Below are 16,125 nucleotides of genomic sequence, written 5' to 3' on the forward strand. Positions count from 1 at the left end.
TATACTATTAATTGCCCTGTGCAGGGGTCTGAGGAGCTGTGAAGGGTCTAAGGTGTTATCCTGTTTGCAAATCAAAGAACGATTATACACACATATACTAACATAGTCACAAGATCTCTGGTTCAGAGACAGGCTGTTAAATGACAGCATCTTGTATCAGTTCCCCAACCCCAAACTCTCCATTACATGACACAGTGAAAGCCAGTGTACCTGTGTGTGCAGAGGGGCTGTACACTACAGGAGAGGAAGCCTGAAATTATAAAACTCAGAGCTTATGTAGAACAAGTGGCATAGCTGTCTCTCCTCACTGGGGGTTGGAGAAAAAAAAGAGAGTGAGAATAAGCAAATGGCTCTGGGTTTTATTACCTTGGAAAGGGAGAAGCTGACTCTTGGAAAATGCACCAGAGAGGAAACATTCTGTATCCTCCTAGGCATGTTTACCATTCAAACATCCTTTAACAGGTGCCAGTAATCTGTTCAGGAAGCCTGCATTGGGCAGAAACCCTTGGTTCTCCCACACAGCCCTAGACAGGTGACTTTTCCCTGCCCTTTCTGCCCCTGTAGTTCTTTTCTAAGTAAGGGCAGGTATGGTTTCTAGGGAGTTAGGATGAAGAAAGTTTAAGTATAATGGATTCGCTATCCAGCAATGTGCCCAGTAAACGTCTGTTGAGTGAATGACACGGACCCGCTGTTTAAGATTTTAATGAAGATGGGGCAGAGGGATGGTTGGTTGAGATGTCCTGACGAGGCTCTCCCAGAGCCAGGGCAATCTGAGCCAATTAATTCCTCTCCCCCCTCTCCCCTGGGCCTTAGGCAAAGGCCCCGGCTCCCTGAAGCAGTGCCAGGGCTCCTGACACCCCCATGGTCAAGGCGGAACGTGCACAGACTGGTACCACACCGGAGCTCTTCTGGTCTTCTTGGTGGTTGAGGGCTCCAGGGTCTAGAAAGGGATTCCCGTCCAGTGTCAGGTTATTTACCTCGGGCAGCTCGTCTGGCCGCGGCGCCCTGCTTAGCCTGTTGCAACTGAGATCAAGCACGCTGAGCTTGGGCGGCAGGCCTTTAGGCACTTGCTCCAGCCCCGCGAACGACAAGTTGAGAGAGCTCAGTGCGCTGGGCCAGACACATGAAGTAGCGCCCGGGGCGGTGGCGCGCAGCGAGTTGTGGCTGAGGTCCAGTCGGTGGGGTTGCACACTCGCCGCCGCCAGCGCAGCGCACACGCTGCTGAGCGTCTCCATCCCCGCGTTGCGTAGCGCTAGACCCTGGAGGGTCGGGAACTTGTGCGGACAGAGAGCCGCAATCAGCCCGCGCTCGCCGAGTCCAGGATTGTCAGACAGGTCTAGGCTGGTGAGGGCCTGGAAGGTGGGGAGATGTGCGCAGGCAAAGGCAAGCGAGTGTGCTTGCGCGATGTTCAGTACCCTGAGACCAGGCTTGAGCCACTGCTGCAGTTCGCCGAGCCAGGCACCTCCTGTTGCCCACGACACGTTACGGAGACTGAGGGTGGAGAGCGCAGGCCCAGTGGCTTCCAGAGGCGGCGGCGGCATCGGGCCGGTTACCTCCAGGTCCTCAAACGTCAGTTCCTTGAGGCGGGAGTAACGGAGCGCCCGCAGAAGGGCGACCAGAAGCCGAGCAGGAACCTGGGCAGCTCCCAACGTGAGCCGCCGCCAGCGCAGAGCCTTGATCGTGTCAGCATACTGCTTCAAGTCGGCGTCGGCGCTCTTTAGAAACTGTTCCAGGCTGCGGCCGCCGCCACGGATCTCCACCTCGACAGCAACCATACACTGCAAGGCGCTAGACCAGTCAGGCTGCGGATCCGTGAAGTTGCAGACGCAAAGGAAATCTTCTTCGTCCAGCTCGCAGGGCTCTGGTGTGGCCGCAGACACACGCAGCAGTGGCAGCAGTAGCAGCAGCAGATAGGGCACGCACACCTGCGAAGACAGCGGAGGTCAGGGCGGATCCTGCCGGTCCCTAAGGTTCCCCGAGTAGCCCTCCTTCGGCCCCAAGAGCATACACTCACCATGGTCGATAGGTCCTCAGAACATCTGCCTCTCCGCCTGGCTCTGGGATGGGCTGTGGCTTCTTTCCTTTACAGCGGCTCTCAGTCGGCTTCCAGACTCCACAAACTTATCTGTCCTTACTCTTTGGCAGCCTCTGAACGTTTATGTAACCCTGGAATGTCACTCCATTCCCTCCTCTTTGAACCCTGTCACTCCCCACCTTTCTTCCTCCCAACCACCCCATCCGCTGTCCTAGGAAATTTTGCAGTGAATGATGTTGCCAGGAAAGGAGCCATAACAGGAAGTATCTTGCAAAGCGACTAGGGCCCTCTGCCTCAGGCAGTGCCCTGATGACTCAGGCGCCCCCAGCCTTGTCTGAGATGGGGAAAAGGAAGATCCCCAGTGCCTCAGGCCAAGACTCTCACGTCCCCTGCCTATAGCCCAGTAACTCAACCCGGGTAGTTTCCTTAACTTTTCCCTAGTCTTGGTAATTACTGTTAACCTCCTGTCACCCAAGTCCAACTCCCTGAATATCCTCAGGTATTTAACTGGATATTTTGTGGAAGAGATTGCAAACTTCATCTGTTGACTCCAAGGGCTAGAATTAGGTTCAAGAGAAGGAAGTTGGTCTGAGGAATAGCTCCCCCTGCCCTTTTTTTTTTGCTGACTTGTTCTTTAAATTTGTCTATTAAGAAATAATAGCTTTTTTTTTTTTTTTTTTGGCCGCACGACATGTGGCATCTTAGTTCCCCGACCAGGGATCAAACCCGTGCCCCCTGCATTGGAAGAGCAGAGTCTTAACCACTGGACCGCCAGGGAAGTCCCCTCACAATTTTTTAAAGTGATAGCTTTCTTAAAAGTAGAGAAGTCTATGTGTTTAACAGAGACACATTGGCCAAGTCCCTCGCTCTCTTAGTTTCCACTTCCCTGCCATGACATTTGAGAAATGAGATATTCCTAAATATAATTTTCCCACTTGTACCTAGCTATCTCCTGCCCTTTCCCCAGCACAATACCTATGCCCTAGGAATGAAAAGCTGGACCTATGTTGAATGAGGGTTAATTAGTAACTCACCTGCTTTGTCAAGAAAAAAAAGCAAGTGTCCCAGAGGGTGGGGAATTGTTACCAAACCAGGTTTGTTTGCCCAACAGGCAGTAAGCCAAACACTGTGACGCTTTTGTTTGTAGCAGAGAAAGGGTTTTTCACAAGGGATCTAAGTGAGGAGCAGGGAGAACAAGTCTCAGATTCACCTCCCTGAAGGCAAGGGGCTTGGGATATTTATGGGTGAAGGGTATAGGGTGGTTGGAGGTACAGGGGAAGGTGATTGGGGACAGGAAAAAGGTGAGGTAATCAGTATTCTGCTCAGGTGTATCTGAGTTACATGCTTCTTCATGGGATGCATGTTCAGAAAATGGTGGCATTAGCACGATCTGAGGGTGAAGTTTTGGCCTTCTGATGTCAAAAGGCCATCCATCCAACACTCGCACAGGCCCAGTTGGAGGGTCTGTTGTTCCAAGCTGTCTTAATCAGCTGGAACACGACCTGGCAAGAGCTGACTCTAAGTTCCTGAAAATCAACTTAAGGAACCATTACTATAGCAAACCCATATGTCAGAGGTGTTATCCACAGAGGGGCAGTTAAAGGAGTCTTGTGACATATTGTGTAAGCTACATGAGGGTATGTAATTTGCGGGAACAATTAAGGTGAGCTTGATCAGTGAAGGCAGGTTACACGATATTATTTATTAAGCAAGTTACAGTTCAAGGGATCTAATTGATGACTGCCCTCAATTTTAGAAGGGCTATGCTTTTAAAACAGCCCTCACAAGTCTGAACTTCTGGATTTCTGGGCAAAGAGCTACATGAAAAACATTTGAATTCTCACTTCCCTTTTTCCAGAAGTAGCTACATCTGTCCACAATCCAAACAAGGAAGCCCCATCGGACCACACTGCTCCCTGTGTGTCCTGTTGGGCATGTTGTAATACCCTAAGCCATGTCTAAAGGCCAGACCATGTCACTGGGACATCCCTGAGGACCAAGATACAAGTATAGTTCAGTGTGAAATACACTGACTCTGCAGTCAGACAAAAAGGCTTGGAATCCCAGCTCTACGGCTAAGGTTGTAACAATAGCCGTTCATTGTTATTTTCTTCATCAGAGTCTCTGCATTCAGAAGACTCAGGCCACTGAAGCCTGGCTCCTCAGGAAATTCCATCACCTTAATAACAAGAACCTACTGTATAGCACAGGAACTATATTCAGTATCTTATAATAACCTACAATGGAAAAGAATCTGAAAAAGAATATATATATATCTATCAGGTTGGCCAAAAAGTGCCTTCGGTTTTTAAGTAAAAATAAAAGACACATTTTTTTCATTTTCACCAAGAACTTTATTGAACAACATATTCACCCTTTTGTTCCACTATCTTCTGCCATTTTTCAGGCAACTTCATAATTCTATCTTCCCAAAACTTTTTATCTTTTTGAGCAAAGAACTGTTCCAGGTGCCTTTTACAGTCCTCCAGGGAACTGAATTTTTTTCCATTAAGAGAATTTTATAAAGACCGAAATAAATGGAAATCCGCAGGTGAATGTGTGCTGAATATGGCGGATGAATCAGAACTTCCCAGCCAAGCTGTAACAGTTTTTGTCTGGTCATCAAAGAAACATGCGGTCTTGCGTTATCCTCATGGAAGATTATGCGTTTTCTGTTGACTAGTTCCGGATGCTTTTTGTCGAGTGCTGCTTTCATTTGGTCTAACTGGGAGCAGTACTTGTTGGAATTAATCGTTTGGTTTCCCAGAAGGAGCTCATAATAGAGGACTCCCTTCCAATCCCACCATATACACAACATCACCTTCTTTGGATGAAGACCGGCCTTTGGTGTGGTTGGTGGTGTTCATTTCGCTTGCCCCACGATCTCTTCCATTCCACGTTATTGTACAGTATCTGTAAACCCACCTAACATGATTCAAAATGGAGTAACACCTGTCAAGGGCACCTATTAAGTCTCTTTCAGACACCCGAGACCTGGAAAATTACTGAAGACTGCAAGTCTATTCGAAAAACCACATCCTATAGACACAAAGCCAGCCCTGGTACTGCTGTGGACCAGAATAGACATGAACTCACCTCCTTTTCCTGCACCTTGCCCTTTGAAGCTCAATAAAAGATTCAAACCCCACCTTTTGGGACCAATGCCACCCTATGTGTCTGGCCCCTTTCCTCCCTTGGAAAGTGGAGGAATAAAAACTTTCTTTTCTTCACTTGTTAATATTTCTGTGAATTCTTTCACAACCCATGTCGGCTCACCTAACAGTATCCACTTTTCATCGCCCATCACAATTTGTTTTAAAAACGGAACGTTTTCATTACGTTTAAGTAGAGAATCGCACGCGGAAATATGGTCAAGAAGTTTCTTTTCCCTCTGCTTAACTTATGTGGAACCCAAACATCAAAGTGATGAACATAACCAAGCTGGTGCAAATGATTTTCAACGCTTAAGTTGGGTATTTTGAGTACGTCGGGCTATCTCCCACGTGGTATAACGTTGATTGTTTTTAATTAATGTCTCGATTTGATCTCTATCAACTTCAACTGGTCTACCCAACTGTGGAGCATCGTCCAGTGAGAAATCTCCAGCATGAAACTTCGCACACCACTTTTGACGTGTTCTATCAGTCACAGCACCTTCTCCATACACTGCTCAAATCTTGTTTTGCGTTTCGGTTGCATTTTTACCTTTCTTAAAATAATAAAGCACAATATGCCAAAAATGTTGCTTTTTTCCTTCCATCTTCAATATTAAAATGGCTACACAAAAATTCACCAATTTCGATAACTCTTTTTTAAAATGCATGCTGATATGATAGCTGTCACATACAATCTAACAAAATCGTTTTGAATGAAGTTAAAGACAACTAAGTGCTACTAGAGCCATCTTACGGAAAAAAACGAACGAACCTTTTGGCCAACCCAATATATATATATATTACACAACATTGTAAGTTAACTATACTTCAATTTTTAAAAAATGGTTAAAAAAATTCCATCACCTTAGGGGAGACACTCTGGATGAGGGGTCCAAGCTAAGAGGGGCAATAATGTTTCTGCAAAGGTCCCCAATTAACACCTTGATTCAAAAAATATCTATCGTTTGTCTAAACCAAGTGCCAGCGCTAATGCCAAGCCCTGGGATGCTGATGTGACCATCACATGGTTCCTCAAGTACTCTAGTAGGTGCGGGAGGCAAATGCAGATGCAGAACTACAGTCCATAGTGAAGACGACTCTTATAGAGGAGACAAGGACTTGGGGGAGCTCTAGAGAAAGGAACAGCTAGCCTTGTAGTAGAGAGGACATGGAGCTGTTTCTTACAGGATTAACAGAGTTGCCAGGCAGATAAGTGCAAAAAAAAAAACCCCAAATAAAAAACAGTTTGGGCAGCTGTAACTGTTTGAGCAGACACTCTGGGCAGAGCATAGATTTTTCCTGGGGACTTGCCTTATCTTCCCAACCAGGAGAAAGATGTAGGTGTTAGAAGCCAGCGTGCCCCATGAGGAAGCGGACAAGACGCAGATCCTATCCCCAGCCAGAGCATGGTGCATTAATAAATGGTGCTCAGGGAATTCCTTGGTGGTCCAGTGGTTAGGGCTCTGCGTTTCCACTGCAAGGGGCACGGGTTCGATCCCTGGTGGGGGAACTAAGATTCCTCAAGCTGCATGGCCAAAATAAAAAAAAAAATAATAAAGTTAAATAAATAAATGGTGCTCAATAAGTGGCTGTCCAGAGGCTGGATGGTTGCTGGACCTGGAGAGAAGATATGGAGAGCAGGATGATGGTCTGCAGATTTTTAACTAGGTGTTTTGTGGAAGAAATCAAAGGCTTCATTGATTGACTCCAAGAGGTGGAATTAAATTAAAGGGAAGGAAATGGGTTTGAAGAACAGTTCCCATTCCTGGATTTGTTCTTACTTGCATATTTGTCTAAGTAGTAGCTTTCTAAAGATTAGAGGCCTCAGTGAGAATTCTTTTTAACTTTTTTTTTTTTCTGGCCTCACAGCTTGAAGGATCTTTGTTCCCCCACGAGGGATTGAACGCGGGCCCTTGGCAGTGAAAGCGTGGAGTCCTAACCCCTGGACGGCCAGGGAATTCCCTCAATAAAAGTTCTTAAGTGCTACCAGGACTCTACTCTCTTGGAGCTGTGAAGGCGGTTTGGGAGAAGACAACGTCAAACAATTACACTGTAACTTAATGTCAGCTGTGAAAAGGGTTATGAAGGAGAAGCGTACGGTGCTATATGCTCTCATAACGGGGGAACTGGTACAGTAGTTCTGAGTAGGGGACACTGGAGATCTTGAGGACAGTGTTAATTAAGGGAAGAGTGCTGGTTGTTGTGAGGGTGGGGTGGCAGAGACAGGGCTCTAGGCAGTGGAACAGCCTGTGCAAAAGCCCAGAAGAGAAAATGTGCAGGGCTTATTCAGGGAACAAAGATCCTAGGAGAGATGAGTAAGGTAAGGCTGGAGAGGTATGCAGGGATTAGACCATGTAGGGCTTAGTTGGCCACAGTTCAGATTTTGAGGGTATGGAACACAGTTTTTGTTTGTGTGGCTGCGGCGGGCGGCTTGCGGGATCTAGTTCTCCGACCACGTATTGAACCTGGGGCCATGGCAGTGCAAGTACCGAGTCCTAAGCACTGGACGCCAGGGAATTCCCTGGAGCACAGTTTTAAATTCACCAGTTTCCCCAGTACCTACTAGATTAGCGGCGCTCAAAATTTGATGAAAGAACTACTTTATCCTGAAGATAATGCCATTCACTTTTTTAAAGTATTTTTAAATTTTTTATTTATTTAATAAATTTATTTTTGGCTGCGTTGGGTCTTCGTTGCTGTGCACGGGCTTTCTCTAGTTGCAGCGAGCAGGGGCTACTCTTTGTTGCGGTGCGCGGGCTTCTCATTGCAGTGGCTTCTCTTGTTGCGGAGCACGAGCTCTAGGTGCGCAGGCTTCAGTAGCTGTGGCACGTGGGCTCAGTAGCTGTGCCTCTCTGCCTCTAGAGCGCAGGCTCAGTAGTTGTGGCGCACGGGCTTTGTTGCTCCCTGGCATGTGGGATCTTCCTGGCTCAGTGCTCGAACCCGTGTCCCCTGCATTGGCAGGCGAATTCTTATCAACACTGCGACACCAGGGAAGCCCTTGCAGTTCACTTTTATCCAGAACAGTGACACATAATTGAATTTGTTTCCTTTTTCTCACCTGAAAAATGAGGATAATTGTCATGGCGAACACTCAATAAGGTAATGCACTTCCCGGGGTTAGCCAGCTTTCATCACTGAGAGCCGAGTTATTAGTGAAATGGCATTCGACATCTTCCTAGAACTCGGGGTAGTTTTGAATGTTCGTTTAGAATCTGTTAGGGATGGGTAGGTTGTGTTTGCTGAGTGGAAGGTGACGCTAGGGGCCTGGGGCTGTCCGGGTCGAGGTTGAGTTACTTCCTTTACTAGATCGGAAGCCGAGAAGCCGGAGGCCAAGGGAAGGGGCGGCTACCTGGAATTAGCTCGTCTACAGATCCCACTCCTCCTCTAACCTCCGCCCCGCCCCGCCCCGCCCCGCCCCGCCCCGCCCCGCCCCGCCCCGCCCGTGGTCGCTTCCCCTAGTGCAGCCCCGCCTTCACTTCACTTCATGCCCCGCCCATTGGCAGCTCCCCTTCCGCTCTGCGCTGCGGCTGCGCAGTCCGTACCATCTTCTAGACGCCTGGGTCCCGATACGTGCTCTCTGGTGCGGGTTTACTCCAGTTCCAGCATGTGGAGCCGACAGCGGGGCCGCCTCAAGCCGTTATGCTGCGGGGTGGAGGAGCTACGGTGCCGCCGGCGGGAGCGGGAGGCAGGTGCCGGCGGGCGAGGGAACACGGGAGGATGAGGGTATGGCGGTCGGAGTAGGGGTGAGGAGGCTTCCAGGGTTGGAGATGGGTTCTGGGTCCTGGGTGCCCCTTCCATGATCAAGCGGCTCCTTTGCTCCCAGCACTGCGGAAGGCACGGAGAGAGCAGCAGCTGGTCAGCAAGAGGCTGCTGAGAGACGAAACCTTGGAGGAAGCCGAGGAGGGATGTGTGGCCACGATCTTCGGGGAAGCCGAGGTGAGGGGGCAGGGTGCTTGGTTAGATCCACACCAGGTAGCGGCAAATACCTTCTCTTGTACTCGTGGTCCGCCCCCAGACCTGAACGCGGTCCCTTCAACACCTCCTTCCATCTAGTGGGCCAAGCTGGAAACCAGGGAATCATCCTCGACAACTCTATCCCTCATCCCCACATCAATATATCATCAAGTCCTAGCCCCCCCCCTTTTTTTTACCTCCTAAAGAGCTGTGGAGTCTTTTAAATGGCGTTGCCATCACGATTGCCACCACCCTCTTCTCTGAATACTTAACAGCAGCCTCCTAACAGGTCATCTGCAGAAATTTTGCCTCCTCAAGTTAATTCTCTATACATCAGTCAGTCAGATGCGTCTTTTAAAAACACAGAGACCAAAATCCTTCCTGTGATCTACACAGTCCAGCATGGTCTAACCTCTGCTACTTCCAACCTTATCAGTTCACTCATTTCAGACAAATTGTCCCTTTTCAGTTCTTGGAACAATATACCAGGCTCTTTCCTGTCTCAAGGCCTTTGCATTTGCTGCATCTAAAGTGGGTCTGCAGAGAATCATACTAATTGCTTGTTACCGTTTCTCCAACTAGACTTTAAATCCACAGGAACCTGGACCTTATCTTATTTGTCATCATTGAAAACTCAGATGCCTATACAGTATCTGGCATATAGTAGATGCTCAGTATTTATGGAATAAGTGAACGAAAGAATTTCAGCTCATTTATTTATTCAGCAAGCATTGGGCATCCCCTGTTTATATTATGTTTACATATATAGTTTACAAAGCACTTACACCTAGGTTATACCATTTATTCATTGTGTGCTTACTTTATACCAAGGCACCTATGCTGGGTACTGAGGTACAGAAAGATGAAGAGAGAGTCCCTTTCTTTGACGTGTTCACAACCCAATGAAGGAGACAGATGTGCTTCTACCTGTCATGAAGGAAACATGAGGCACAATAGAAACCCCTGAGTCTTCCAAAGGGAGTCAGAAAGAGCTAACTTCCCAGAGGCAGTGAGAGCAGAAATCTAAAGGAAGTGGAGGACCTGGGGAGGGTATCCCAGGCGGAAAGATTATGTGAAAGTTTGGAAGCATTAAAAAACACGTTATGTGATGCGCAGTGTTGTTGCAGTGTCGGTTGCATGGGGAGAATCGCTAGAGGGATAGGTTGTGCCAGGCTGAGAGGTTTAAATGTTATCCTTGAAATAACACAGTAAAACGGCAGAGTAGATGTTATGCCCATTTTTCAGGTGAGAAACTGGGGTTTAGTCCCCTGTAGCTAAGTGGCAGGGCTTGTATTAAACCCAGTTCTGATTCCCTCTTCTGTCCACTCTACTGCAAGGTTGGCACTTATTGGCCATAATACTGTGAATGACGAGTTCTAGGAATAGTGCCATATTGAAGGGCTCACAGCTGAAGTGGGCACAGCAGAACTCATGCCTTGCTTTCTGGCAACTATGTGTTGCCATCTCTCTTCTCCCTGCCCTGGGCTCCAGATCCAGCAGTTCCTGCGGTTAGCCCAGCGGGGGACAGAGGAAAAGGAGAGAGAGAGGGCTCTGGTCAGCCTTCGGCGAGGCTTGCAGCACCCTGAGACGCAACAGACCTTCATCAGGTCAGTGTGGGTGGTGTGAGTGTGTGGCTGGGGCTCTGAGGGGTGGACAGGAGTGTGGGGGGGATGGGCCACTGGCTGAGCAGGGCTCTGGTGCTCACTCATGTAGGCTGGAGGGCAGCATTCGGACCCTAGTCGGGCTCCTGACCAGCAACCAGGCCCTGCTGCAGCTTGAGGCGGCTCGGTGCCTTCATGAGCTCTCTCACTCTGAGCAGTCTGCAGTAGTTGAGGCCTGCCTGCCAGCCACTTCCTACCTTCTCACCTACCTCTCCGGTCACAGCTCAGACTTTATAGTAAGCCCTGCCCCTTCCTACCTTGTTCTTGGTTTGGATTTAAAAATTGTGCTTTTGGGTCCAGTTTGAGCTGGCAGGTAGGCAAAAGAGGAAAACCTGTTTCTCCTGATGCCCCCAGCCATACACACACCCATCATCTCCCATTCCCCTGTGTCCCGATCCTCAAGGACAGGTATGCTCCAGCTTCCCCACTCCCACCCCTACCCCACCCCGGCCTGAGACAGGCCAAGCCCGGTGCTTTTGTTGTCCCGCTCTCAGGAGCTCTGTCTGTATACACTGGGTAACCTGATTGTGGAGAGTGAGGCTGTGAGAAGGCAGCTCCTGCCACAGGGCATTGTTCCGGCCTTGGCTGCCTGCATCCAGGTAAGTGTCCACCTCCTTGCTTCCTCTCTGGGCACCCCTCCCCTCACGTCTCTCCACATGCCCCACCTGCTCTGGGTAGGCAGCTCCATCCTCTGCCCTGTGCTAAGGGGTTGAAACTCTCAGGAAATCTTATGGCCTAGGCTCCAGAGTCAGATCCCTACTCTGTCTGCTTCTAGTCTCCCCATCTGACTGTGCTGGAAGCTCTTGGATATGCCTTGTCCCAGCTTCTGCAGGCTAAGGAAGCTCCAGAGAAGATCATCCCGTAAGTAAAATTGAGTCTCCAGATGTGTAGGCAGGTGTGACCTACTTGGTAGTGTAGGCCCTGATGCCTGATCGAGTCGTTTCCAAAGCTGTTGCACATTTCAACCCCATGTGCCTGACTGGGAAGAGCTTTGGGTTTGGACGCTTTCCCACCTGCTCTCAGGGTTTGGGAAGAGTGACTGGCATCTTGCCTTCTGTGGTTCCTACTCACAGCTCTGCTTCTACTGACAGCTCTGTCCTGGGCTCCACTCTCCCACAACATATGCTGCAACTGTTGCAACCTGGCCCAAAGCTGAACCTCGGAGTAGCTGTGGAGTTTGCCTGGTGCCTTCATTACATCATCTGCAGGTAATAGGCCAATTGGGAAAGTGCCACAAACCTCCCCTGGGGCTTCCTTCCATGACACTCAGGTTTTTGAACTTTGGTTTCTGGAATTGTGGTGAGTTTTCTTTGTTCTATGGTCCTCTCTTCTTGGAGCTCAGGAAACCCACAGACCTAGGTCATTTGCCACCTTAAAGGTAGGATTGACCGAGTAGTGACTACTTGCTTCCTGTTGCCCAGCCAGGTCAACAATGCCCTGCTCATCACCCAGGGCGCTCTGTCTACCCTGGGGCTGCTGCTGTTGGACTTGGCTGGGGCTGTCCAGAGAACTGAGGATGCAGGACTGGAGCTGGTAGGTGAAGAGGACAGGTCAACCTCTGGGTGACCTTTCTTTTTACTCAGCTCCTGCTCCAGTGTGCAGGTTGCCCCTTCCTCCTTAAACCTGAACCCTAACTCATCTTTGCAGCTGGCATGCCCTGTGCTTCGGTGTCTAAGCAACTTGCTAACAGAGGCAGCAGCAGAGGCTGTGGGAGGGCAACTGCAGCTCCGAGATGAGCGTGTTGTGGCAGCCTTATTTATCCTTCTGCAGTTCCTCCTCCAGAAACAGCCCAGCCTGCTTCCTGAGGGCCTCTGGCTCCTTAACAACCTCACTGGTAAGCACCATAATCTGCCTAGGCCTGGATCTTTAGATACTGGGAATAATTCCTCATGGCCTGGGCTGAGGTGGGTAGGATTGGGAGTGGGTTGGTTTCATGCCCCAGTTGGAGGAACTTCACCCTGACATTTTTCCCTTCCAGCAAACAGTCCTAGTTTCTGCACCTCCTTGCTCTCCCTGGATCTGATTGAGCCCCTCTTGCACTTGTTGTCTGTATCTAATGTGGTGAGCGTGTTGGTAGGTATTGGGGTCACTTGAGTCCAAGGTCTGGTGGCCAAAGTGTAAACAGTGGGAGCAGCCCTGAGCCCTCAGAAGTACCCTTAGCTGAGAGCTGGCAGGTGGTGTGGTATGGATGGCTTCAGGGCCAGACCATCAGTCATAGACCAGACAGTCTAGGTGTGAGTCCCTAAACTGTAATTTACTAGTAACTAACCTTGGGCAAATCAACTAACCACCTTAAGCTTCAGTTTCCTCATTTATAATTGGGAATAGTAATCCTACCTGAGGGTGGCTGAGGGGATTACAGAATATGCATATAAAAGTGCTTGGCACAGTGCCTGGGCATGTGGTCAGGATTCCATAGAAGCTATCGTTAAAATCTTCGGTTTTCATCGTTTGTGGGGACTGTGTACATGTATCTGTCTGCAGGTGCTCACGGTTCTGTGCAACGTTGCAGAGAAAGGTCCTGCTTACTGTCAGCGTCTATGGCCAGGGCCCCTGCTCTCCTCCCTGCTGGACATGTTGGCCTTCTCTGACACTGAAGTAGTAGGCCAGAGTTTGGAGCTGCTGCAACTGCTGTTCCTCTATCAGCCAGGGGTGGGTTTCTGGCCTTAGTCCCCAGTCCTTCTGTTCTGAAGCCTCTGGTCTCACCATGGCCCCTTTCCTTCCAGTAACTTTAGTCATTGCTCTGGGCCTGGCTAGCCTATGTGGGCTCCAGGTCCGAACTTCCATACTCTTGTTGGGAATGCATTCTCCCAAGAAGAGGTGGGCTAACCTATAAGGCTGTGGTAATTGCGTGTTAGCACTGAGGGACCCAGTGTTGAATCCTTTTCTTCCCTGCTCTCAGGCTGCCCAGGCCTTCTTGCAGCAGTCAGGGCTGCAAGCCCTACAAAGGCATGAGGAGGTGGCACAGCTCCAGGATCGTGTGCATGCTCTCCAGCAGACAGCTCTTCATGGGTGACTTGACTTCTCAAAGTCATGTACTCCACTCCCCATCTCCCTCACTCCCCAGCTTCCTGGCTCACAGAGCCCCTTTGGGAGGTTTAGAACCATAATGACATCATGCCCTCTGCTCCCACGCCTAAGCCTAAGTCAAGATCTCTGGATCCCAGCTCCTCCTGTTTTACCCAGCAGTGTCCAGGCGGGAGGACCAGAGGGAACCCAGTGTGGCCTACTTAATCTGGGTCCATAGCATCTCCTTTTTTCTTGTTCTTTCTTTTCTTTTTTTCTTTCTTTTTTTTTTTTTTTTTTTTTTTTGCTTCAGCAGCTGGTGGCTTTTGATGGGATGGAATAAAATAAGTTTTATTTTTATATTCAGCTGCTTTGCCTCGTTTGATTGCACAATAAGGGGTAGTCAGTGGAGTGAGAAACAGAACATCCTGAGACAGCATTTTCAGCACAAGCTTTATAAAGAGCAGAAGAACACATTTCTCCACATTGTACTCAGTCCAGCAGAGCTCAGGCTCCGGGGCTCTTGCTCTTAATCCTCAGTAGAGGCTTCAGGCTTTGCCACTTAGCACATTCTCCAGGGCTCTGGTTACCTGATCAGCACTGAAGTTGTTCAAAGAGACATTCTTCTCTTGGCCAAATGCTGAAGAGAGAGGGAGGTGATTAAGTATCCACTCTGCACTGTACGGGCTACCAAAGTATAATAAAAGGTCTCTGTCTTCAATTTAAAGTCTTGGTAGGATAGGAAGGGTAGTAGAATTTCGGCTGATTCTGGATGGTCATAATGGGAAGGAAAGTGTTTCAGGAACGTTTTAAGGGGTATGGTAGGCACTTATTATTAACCATTGTGAGCAGTGTATTACATGAGCCTGCCTTTTAATGGTGCCCATTCAGTGGCTCCCATTGTTCATCTAAACTAAAGTTATTTGTGTCCATCTCCTTCTCTAGTCTGCTGGCTTTTGGAAGGAAAACCTTTGTTCCTCCTCCAAACAACGTTTAGTGCATGGCATACTGCAGTTGTCTACTGTTATAATGGATCTGCCTTGGGTGTGACTCCCTGCCATCCTCCAGACATTCCTAGGGCGAGGTTTAGCTAAAAGCCGTGATTAAAAATACCATTATTCAGTAAGTATAAATATTGTGTGTCCCTATGTGTCAGGCAACATGACAGTAATTTTCAAATTGTGGTAAAATGACACACAGGTAATATATTAATAAGTATGTGGTAAAATTATATAGGGTAAAGGGGCAATGTTACATAACTGGCCAGGGAATGCCTTTCTGAGGAGGTTGAATTACAACAAAGAGCCAGCCATGGAAGTCTGGCAGAAGTGCAGTCTAGGAAGGGGGAACAGATGTAGAAGCTCAACCCTGTTATACATCCTAGCTGAATAACCAAAGAATCCATCCCTCATATTAATTAAGGTTAAATGAGATTTAGGCAGGAAAGCACTCAGCACAGGGCCTAGCAGTAAGTGCTCAACACAGTCATTATTTTAGGTTTTTACTACTGAGATTCTCACACTCTCCTGGACCGGCACTGACCACACAATTTGGAAGGTCCTACACTGATGGACTGGACCAGCATCCCTTCTCCCCTATCTGAAGCCTGTTCTGAATTACAAAAACGACAGCTCCTGATCCCTATGCAGGACAGGGCCCGCCTCCACATAGATGTTATTGGGACACAAAGCATCCTGTAACCCTGCGAATGTATATTTCCTTATCTGCAACGAGGTCAACAGCAAGTCCGAATTCAGTCCCTGTACAGGTTTCTGTGTGACCTTGGGCGGCCCTTTCTTTTCTCGAACCCTTGTTACTCCACCGGGGTCTCAGGCCCCCGGCGTCCTGTGCTCACCGTAGCGGGCCCATAGCTTGGGCTGCACATCAGAGCACTCGCGGATTAGGATGGGCAGGTGGGGGTTCGCCTTCTTCAGCTCCACATAGCGTTTCTCGATGAAGTCCCTGCAGGGCCGAAGAGAGCACCGTGCGTGCGGTGTGGGCGCGGGCCTCCTCAAACACCCGGGAGGTCGAGGTCGTGACCCCGGCGCCCCGAAGCCCGCCCGCCTCACCGGGCCGCGCCTCACCTGACTCCCTGGCTTCCGGGCGAGCGCTGGCATAAGTGGATACGAATCTCACGGAGGCCCAATTTGGCACGGATCCCCCTACTCGCTGCGGCAGCCGCCATCTGGGCTAGTACCAAATCATCCGCCCTAGACCTTCCGGCCAAGTCAGCCGCGGACGCTCCAGCCCCGGGATAGGTTGGCTGACGTAAGGGGCGGGGCCAAGTTTAGCCAATGCCATAACAGCATTGCAG

General features: G+C 49.3%; 3 protein-coding genes across 9 annotated transcripts; 1 reads left to right on the forward strand and 2 right to left on the reverse strand.

The window, feature by feature from the left end:
* Nucleotides 1-169: 169 nt before the first annotated feature.
* Nucleotides 170-2,374, reverse strand: CD14 (CD14 molecule). Its single transcript, XM_060092017.1, has 2 exons — nucleotides 2,015-2,374; nucleotides 170-1,925 (listed from the first exon to the last, which is right to left on the reverse strand). Exons 1-2 carry the CDS (start codon nucleotides 2,015-2,017, stop codon nucleotides 810-812), a joined length of 1,119 nt encoding a protein of 372 aa, XP_059948000.1. The 5' UTR covers nucleotides 2,018-2,374; the 3' UTR covers nucleotides 170-809.
* Nucleotides 2,375-8,723: 6,349 nt separating this feature from the next.
* On the forward strand, nucleotides 8,724-14,159 carry TMCO6 (transmembrane and coiled-coil domains 6). Of its 7 annotated transcripts, none has more exons than XR_009531483.1 (12): nucleotides 8,724-8,879; nucleotides 9,014-9,126; nucleotides 10,636-10,751; nucleotides 10,858-11,041; nucleotides 11,300-11,404; nucleotides 11,581-11,666; nucleotides 11,897-12,013; nucleotides 12,227-12,338; nucleotides 12,453-12,639; nucleotides 12,784-12,878; nucleotides 13,318-13,457; nucleotides 13,708-13,795. XR_009531483.1 is itself a non-coding variant. In XM_060093468.1 (12 exons), the coding sequence occupies exons 7-12, from the start codon at nucleotides 11,928-11,930 to the stop codon at nucleotides 13,819-13,821; spliced, it is 762 nt and encodes a 253-aa protein (XP_059949451.1). In that variant the 5' UTR covers nucleotides 8,724-8,913; nucleotides 9,014-9,126; nucleotides 10,636-10,751; nucleotides 10,858-11,041; nucleotides 11,300-11,404; nucleotides 11,581-11,666; nucleotides 11,897-11,927; the 3' UTR covers nucleotides 13,822-14,159. The 7 variants fall into 7 exon arrangements, 6 of the variants coding, with proteins under 6 accessions (XP_059949451.1, XP_059949446.1, XP_059949447.1 ...); XM_060093468.1 differs by having other exon boundaries at nucleotides 8,724-8,913; nucleotides 13,290-13,457; nucleotides 13,708-14,159; XM_060093463.1 differs by having other exon boundaries at nucleotides 13,290-13,457; nucleotides 13,708-14,159.
* Nucleotides 14,160-14,250: 91 nt separating this feature from the next.
* On the reverse strand, nucleotides 14,251-16,050 carry NDUFA2 (NADH:ubiquinone oxidoreductase subunit A2). The gene is made up of 3 exons (XM_060093469.1): nucleotides 15,896-16,050; nucleotides 15,667-15,773; nucleotides 14,251-14,451 (listed from the first exon to the last, which is right to left on the reverse strand). The coding sequence occupies exons 1-3, from the start codon at nucleotides 15,994-15,996 to the stop codon at nucleotides 14,360-14,362; spliced, it is 300 nt and encodes a 99-aa protein (XP_059949452.1). The 5' UTR covers nucleotides 15,997-16,050; the 3' UTR covers nucleotides 14,251-14,359.
* Nucleotides 16,051-16,125: the final 75 nt, after the last annotated feature.

Source organism: Mesoplodon densirostris, chromosome 3 (genome assembly GCF_025265405.1).
Source record: "Mesoplodon densirostris isolate mMesDen1 chromosome 3, mMesDen1 primary haplotype, whole genome shotgun sequence".
Classification (NCBI taxonomy): domain Eukaryota; kingdom Metazoa; phylum Chordata; class Mammalia; order Artiodactyla; family Ziphiidae; genus Mesoplodon; species Mesoplodon densirostris.

Coding starts and splice junctions, on each gene's coding strand:
- TMCO6 (XM_060093463.1), top strand. CDS start 8,795: ATGTGGAGCCGACAGCGGGGCCGCCTCAAGCCGTTATGCTGCGGGGTG. Junction 11,405..11,580: donor CCTTGGCTGCCTGCATCCAG/GTAAGTGTCCAC, acceptor GTCTGCTTCTAG/TCTCCCCATCTGACTGTGCT. Junction 11,667..11,896: donor GCTCCAGAGAAGATCATCCC/GTAAGTAAAATT, acceptor TTCTACTGACAG/CTCTGTCCTGGGCTCCACTC.
- NDUFA2 (XM_060093469.1), bottom strand. CDS start 15,996: ATGGCGGCTGCCGCAGCGAGTAGGGGGATCCGTGCCAAATTGGGCCTC. Junction 15,774..15,895: donor CCCGGAAGCCAGGGAGTCAG/GTGAGGCGCGGC, acceptor TCGGCCCTGCAG/GGACTTCATCGAGAAACGCT. Junction 14,452..15,666: donor CAAGCTATGGGCCCGCTACG/GTGAGCACAGGA, acceptor CTCTCTCTTCAG/CATTTGGCCAAGAGAAGAAT.